Source organism: Neopelma chrysocephalum, unplaced genomic scaffold (assembly GCF_003984885.1).
Source record: "Neopelma chrysocephalum unplaced genomic scaffold, ASM398488v2 Primary Assembly neopelma1_182655, whole genome shotgun sequence".
In the NCBI taxonomy this organism is placed as follows: Eukaryota; Metazoa; Chordata; class Aves; order Passeriformes; family Pipridae; genus Neopelma; species Neopelma chrysocephalum.
This window is the reverse complement of record NW_020938051.1, coordinates 1-5,756: the sequence shown is the minus strand read 5'-3', so window position 1 is coordinate 5,756 and position 5,756 is coordinate 1. Positions and strand designations below refer to the sequence as shown.

Genomic DNA, 5,756 nt, shown 5'->3' with positions numbered 1-5,756 from the left:
CTCGTCGACTTGGCCACGGGGCTCATGACCTTCACGGCCAACGGCAAGGAGATCAACACCTTCTTCCAGGTGAGACAGACCCCCCCTGACCCCCGGGTGGGCCCTGGGGGGTCCCTGCCCTTCCCTGGGGGTCTCAGCCCCCGCTGTGCCCCCGCCCAGGTGGAGCCCAACACGAAGCTGTTCCCGGCCGTGTTCGTGCTGCCCACCACCCAAAACGTGCTCCAGTTCGAGCTGGGAAAGCTCAAGGTCAGGGGGGAGACCCCCCACCCATCATCTGGGGGGGGGACGGGGGGGGGGGGGGGGGGGGGGGGGGGACGGGGGGCACTGGGGAGCTGGTGGAGGGTCTGCGGGGAGGGGTTTGGGGGTCCGCAGAGGGGTCTTGGGGTCTGCAGGAGGGACCGAGGAGGACCTGGAGCCCTGGGGGGGTTGGGGGTCTCCAGGGGGTTGTTTGGGGTCTCTGGGGGTTGTTTGGGGTCTCTGGGGGTCCTGGTGGTCCATAGGGTGAACCACAAGCCACGTGGCACCAGGGGGTTGTTTGGGGTCTCCGGGGGATTGTTTGGGGTCTGTGGGGGTCCTGGTGGTCCATGGGGTGACCCACAAGCCACGTGACCCCATGGGGGTGCCGGGGGTCTGTGGGGGTTGTTTGGGGTCTCTGGGGGGTTGTTTGGGGTCTGTGGGGGTCCTGGTGGTCCGTGGGGTGACCCACAAGCCACGTGACCCCATGGGGGTGCCGGGGGTCTCCGGTGGGTCCCCAGGCTCCCCTCCCCTCACCCCCCCCTCCTGGTGCCCCCCCAGAACATCATGCCCATCTCGGCCGCCATGTTCAGCAGCGAGAGGCAGAACCCGGCCCCCCAGTGCCCCCCCCCGGCTGGTGATCCAGCACCTGACCCCCGTCACCTGGAGCCGGATGCCCACCCAGTACCTGGGCGTGGAGAGCTCCCGCCTGGGCGAGCGCCAGGGCTGGGCCGTCCAGTGCAACGAGCCCCTGCAGATGATGGCCCTGCACATCCCCGAGGAGGACAGGTCTGACCCCCCCGGGGACCCCCAGGGGACCCCCAGCACCGAGGGGACAGGTCTGGGACCCCCAGGGGACCCCCAGCACTGAGGGGGGCTCCTGCCCTGGGTACCGAGGGGGTCTCCCCACAGCAGGCCTGGAGTCCCATCCCCAGGAGACTTAGGGGTCCCCCATCCCAGGGGTCTCACCCCCAGTGGACTTTGGGGTCTCATCCCAGGGGTCCCATCCCAGGGGTCCCATTCCAGGGCTCTGACCCCCCTTTTCCCTCTGCCATCCCCCCCAGCAGCATCACCATCCTGGATCTGTGGGAGTAGGAGTTCCAGTCCTTGGGGTCTCATTCCAGTGGTCCCCACCCATCCCAGGGGTCCCACCCCAGGGCCCTGATCCCCCCTTTTTCCCCGTTCCAGGTGCATCAACATCCTGGAGCTGTGGGCACGTGGGGACCTGCCGCAGTTCCAGTCCCTGGGGTCCCACCCCAGAGCCCTGATCCCCCCTTTTTCCCCGTTCCAGGTGCATCGACATCCTGGAGCTGTGGGAGCGTGAGGATCTGCTGCAGTTCCAGTGCCACACTCTCCGCCTGTACTGCGCCGTGTGCGCCCTGGGCAACAACCGCGTGGCCCACGCCCTGTGCAGCCACGTGGACCAGGCCCAGCTGCTGTTCGCCATCGAGAGCCCCGAGCTGCCGGGGCCTCTTCGGGCCGGCTACTACGACCTGCTGCTGGCCATGCACCTGGAGGCCGCGCAGCGCGCCCGCGCCTCCATGAGCGCCGAGTTCATCGTGCCCATCACCGACGCCACGCGCGCCATCGCCCTCTTCCCCGAGGGGGACAGGGTGCCGGGACCCCCGGGCGTGGGGCCCAGCGCCTGCCTGCGCCCCCAGCCCCACTTCTCGGAGCCCTGCTTCGTGCGGGCCGGCGGCGCCGGGGGGGCCCCGCTGAGCCCGGCCGTGCCCCTGGCCGAGCTGGGCGCCAAGGCCATGAGGATGCTGGCCGAGGCCGTGGCCGGGGGGGGCCCCCACGCCCGGGACCCCGTGGGGGGGAGCGTGGAGTTCCAGCTGGTGCCCGTCCTCAAGCTGGTGTCGGCCCTGCTGGCCGTGGGAGCGCTGGGCGACGACGACGTCAGGAGGGTCCTGGCCATGATCGACCCACGGGTGTTCGGGGAGAGGGCGAGGGGAGGGGAGCAGGAGCAGGAGGAGGAGGAGGAGGGGGAGGAAGAGGAGGAGGGCAGGAGGAAGGCCATCGAGGCCGGAGAGGCTGAGGAGGAGGAGGAGGAGGGAGAGAGGAGGAGGAGGAAGGCTATTGAAGCTGGAGAGCTGGAGGAAGGGGAGGAGGAGGAGGAGGAGGAGGAGGAGGAGGAAGAGGAGAGGAGGAGGAAGGCCATCGAGGCTGAAGAGCTGGAGGAGGAGGAGGAAGAGGAGAGGAGGAGGAAGGCCATCGAGGCCGGGGAGCTGCAGGAGGAGGAGGAGAAGGAGAAAGAGGAAGAGGAGGAAGGGCTGGAGGAGGGGCTGCTGCAGATGAAGCTGCCGGAGTCGGTCAAGCTGCAGGTGAGGAGGGGGCTGGGGGTCCCTGTCCCCTCCCTGGGGTCCCCGTCCACTCGTTGGGGTCCCTGTCCCATCCCTGGGGTCTCTGTCCCCTCCCTGGGTCCCTGTTTCCATCTCCAGCCCCCGGGGCCGTCCTGGGGATCCCCCGTCCCCATCGTGTCCCCAATGTCCCCAATGATGTCCCCAATGTCCCCATTGTCCCCAGATGTGCCACCTGCTGCAGCCCCTGTGCGAGCGGGAGCTGTGGCACTGTGTCCCTGATGTCCCCAATGTCCCTGTTGTCCCCAGATGTGCCACCTGCTGCAGCACCTGTGTGAGCGGGAGCTGCAGCCCCGTGTCCCCAATGTCCCTGTTGTCCCCCCTGTCCCCAGATGTGCCACCTGCTGCAGCACCTGTGCGAGCGGGAGCTGCAGCACCGCGTGGAGGCCATCGTGGCGTTCTCGGAGCGCCACGTGGAGCGGCTGCAGCGGGACCAGCGGCGCCGGTACGGGCTCCTCATGAGGGCCCTCACCATGTCGGCCGCTGAGACCGCCCGCAGGACCAGGGAGTTCAGGTCACCACCACAGGAGCAGGTGGGGACACGGCTGGGGGTGGATGTCCGAGGGGATGGGCATGGGGACACTGCTGGGGACACCACAGGGACACCCCTGGGGACACTGGGGGACACGGCTGGGGGTGGACAGCCAAGGGGATGGGCATGGGGACACTCCAGGGACACCCCTGGGGACACTGGGGGACATGGCTGGGGGTGGACAGCCGAGGGGATGGGCATGGGGACACCACTGGGAATACCTTGGGGACACTCCTGGGGACACCAGGGGACATAGCTGGGGGTGGACATCCAAGGGGATGGTCATGGGGACACCGGGGGGACACGGCTGGGGGTGGATGTCCGAGGGGATGGGCATGGGGACTCCCGGGACACTGCTGGGGACACCACAGGGACACTTGTGGGGACTCATATCCAAGGGGACACTGCTGGGGACTCCCCTGGGGACCAACATCCGTGCGAAGACCTTGGGGACACCTTGGGGACACCCCTGGGGACACCCCTGGGGCCACTCACTCATGGGAACAGTGGGACACACATCCAAGGGAGCGGCCTGGGGACACTCACAGGGACACCCGTCAGTGGGGACACACCTGGGACACACCTGGGGACAGGTGGGGGAGCCCCCCCCCGGGTCGCTGGCCGTGGGGTGGTCCCGCTGACCTCGTGCGCCCCCCCCCGTGTCCCCCCCTGTCCCAGATCAACATGCTGCTGCAGTACAAGGGGGGGGCCGAGGGCGAGGAGTGTCCCGTGCCCGGGGACATCCGCGACGAGCTGCTCGACTTCCACAGCGACCTGCTGGCCCACTGCGGTGAGGGGGGCCAGGGGACACCCCCTTGGGGAACAGGGACACCCCCCTAGGGCACAGGGACACCCCACTGCGGTGAGGGGGGCAAGGGGACACCCCCCTTGGGCTTGGGGACACCCCCCTGGGGCACAGGGACACCCCACTGCGGTGAGGGGGGCTCGGGGACACCCCCCTGGGGAACAGGGACCCCCCCCAGGGGAACTGGGAACCCTCCTGGGGGTACTGGGATCCTCCCCAGGGCATGGAGACCCCCAGGCAGGGACCCCTCCTTTGGGGGGACACGGGACCCCCCCGGTGACCCCCCTCCCGTGCCCCCCCAGGTGTGGAGATGGAGGAGGAGGAGGAGGAGGAGGAGGAGGAGACGTCACTGCGGCAGCGGCTGATGGGGCTGGTGCAGAAGGTCGTGGGGGTCCGGAGCCCCCCCAAAGAGGAGGAGACCCCCCCCGAGGAGCCCCCGGTGCCCAGTAAGGGGGGGGACGGGGGGCTGGGGGCAGGGGGACCCCCAGGACTGGCCCCAGGCCACGGCCGGGGTGCCCCCGAGGTGTTGGCCGAGGTGTCCCCGAGGCTTTGGCTGAACTGTCCCCGTGGCCAACACATGTCCCCAAAGGGCCACCCGGGATGTGCCCACCTGGCCCCGGGCACCCTGGAGCTGATGGCCCCGAGCGTGGGGCACATGAGTCCCACCCGTCCCCACTGTCCTTGTTTGTCCCCGATGTCCCTGCTGTCCCCAGTGTCCCCAGGTCCCTGTGTCTGTCCCCGATGTCCCCATTGTCCCTGTTTGTGTCCCCAGTGTCCCTGCTGTCCCCAATGTCCCTGTGTCTGTCCCCAGTGTCCCCAGTGTCCCTGTGTCTGTCCCCAATGTCCCCAGTGTCCCCATTTGTGTCCCCAGGCACCCTCCAGGAGCTGATCTCCCAGACCATGGTGCACTGGGCTCAGGAGTCCCGCCTGTCCCTGCTGTCCCCAATGTCCCCAATGTCCCTGTTTGCTGTCCCCAATGTCCCTGTTTTTGTCCCCAGGCACCCTCCAGGAGCTGATCTCCCAGACCATGGTTCACTGGGCTCAGGAGTCCCACCTGTCCCCAATGTCCCCAATGTCCCTGATGTCCCCAGTGTCCCCAATGTCCCCATTTGTGTCCCCAGGCACCCTTCAGGAGCTGATCTCCCAGACCATGGTGCACTGGGCTCAGGAGTCCCTGCTGTCCCCAGTGTCCCTGTTTGCTGTCCCCAGTGTCCCCAATGTCCCTGTTTCTGTCCCCAATGTCCCCGTTTCTGTCCCCAGGCACCCTCCAGGAGCTGATCTCCCAGACCATGGTGCACTGGGCTCAGGAATCCCACCTGTCCCCAATGTCCCCAATGTCCCTGTTTGCTGTCCCCAATGTCCCCAATGTCCCCATTTCTGTCCCCAGGCACCCTTCAGGAGCTGATCTCCCAGACCATGGTTCACTGGGCTCAGGAGTCGTTCATCCAGAGCCCAGCCCTGGTGAGGGCCATGTTCAGCCTCCTGCACCGTCAGTACGACGCTCTGGGCGAGCTGGGCCGGGCGCTGCCCAAGGCCTACGCCATCAGTGCCACCTCCGTGCCCGACACCACGGCCCTGCTCGAGTGCCTGGGGCAGATCCGCTCCCTGCTCATCGTCCAGATGGGCCCCGAGGAGGAGAACCTCATGATCCAGAGCATCGGGTACGGGGCCCACCCTGGCACCCCAAACAGCACCCTGGGACCCCAAACAGCACCTTGGGACCCTGAACGGGACCCTGGGACCCCTGAACAGCTTCCTGGGACCCCAAACAGCACCCTGGGAACCCAAACAGTGCCCTGGCACCCCAAACACCACCTTGGGACCC

The 5,756-nt window shown here is 68.1% G+C and overlaps 2 protein-coding genes across 2 annotated transcripts; both read left to right on the top strand.

The window, feature by feature from the left end:
- The first annotated feature begins 6 nt into the window (after positions 1-6).
- On the top strand, positions 7-1,632 carry LOC113962559 (ryanodine receptor 1-like). Its single transcript, XM_027673319.1, has 4 exons — positions 7-69; positions 160-246; positions 796-1,023; positions 1,526-1,632. The coding sequence occupies exons 1-4, from the start codon at positions 25-27 to the stop codon at positions 1,556-1,558; spliced, it is 393 nt and encodes a 130-aa protein (XP_027529120.1). The 5' UTR covers positions 7-24; the 3' UTR covers positions 1,559-1,632.
- Positions 1,633-2,495: 863 nt separating this feature from the next.
- LOC113962558 (ryanodine receptor 1-like) lies at positions 2,496-5,592 on the top strand (the record flags this gene model as incomplete). Its single annotated transcript, XM_027673318.1, has 5 exons — positions 2,496-2,558; positions 2,927-3,127; positions 3,805-3,916; positions 4,234-4,377; positions 5,319-5,592. Coding segments are annotated over exons 1-5 (761 nt in total), but the record flags the coding sequence as incomplete, so codon positions are not given.
- Between the last annotated feature and the right edge of the window lie 164 nt (positions 5,593-5,756).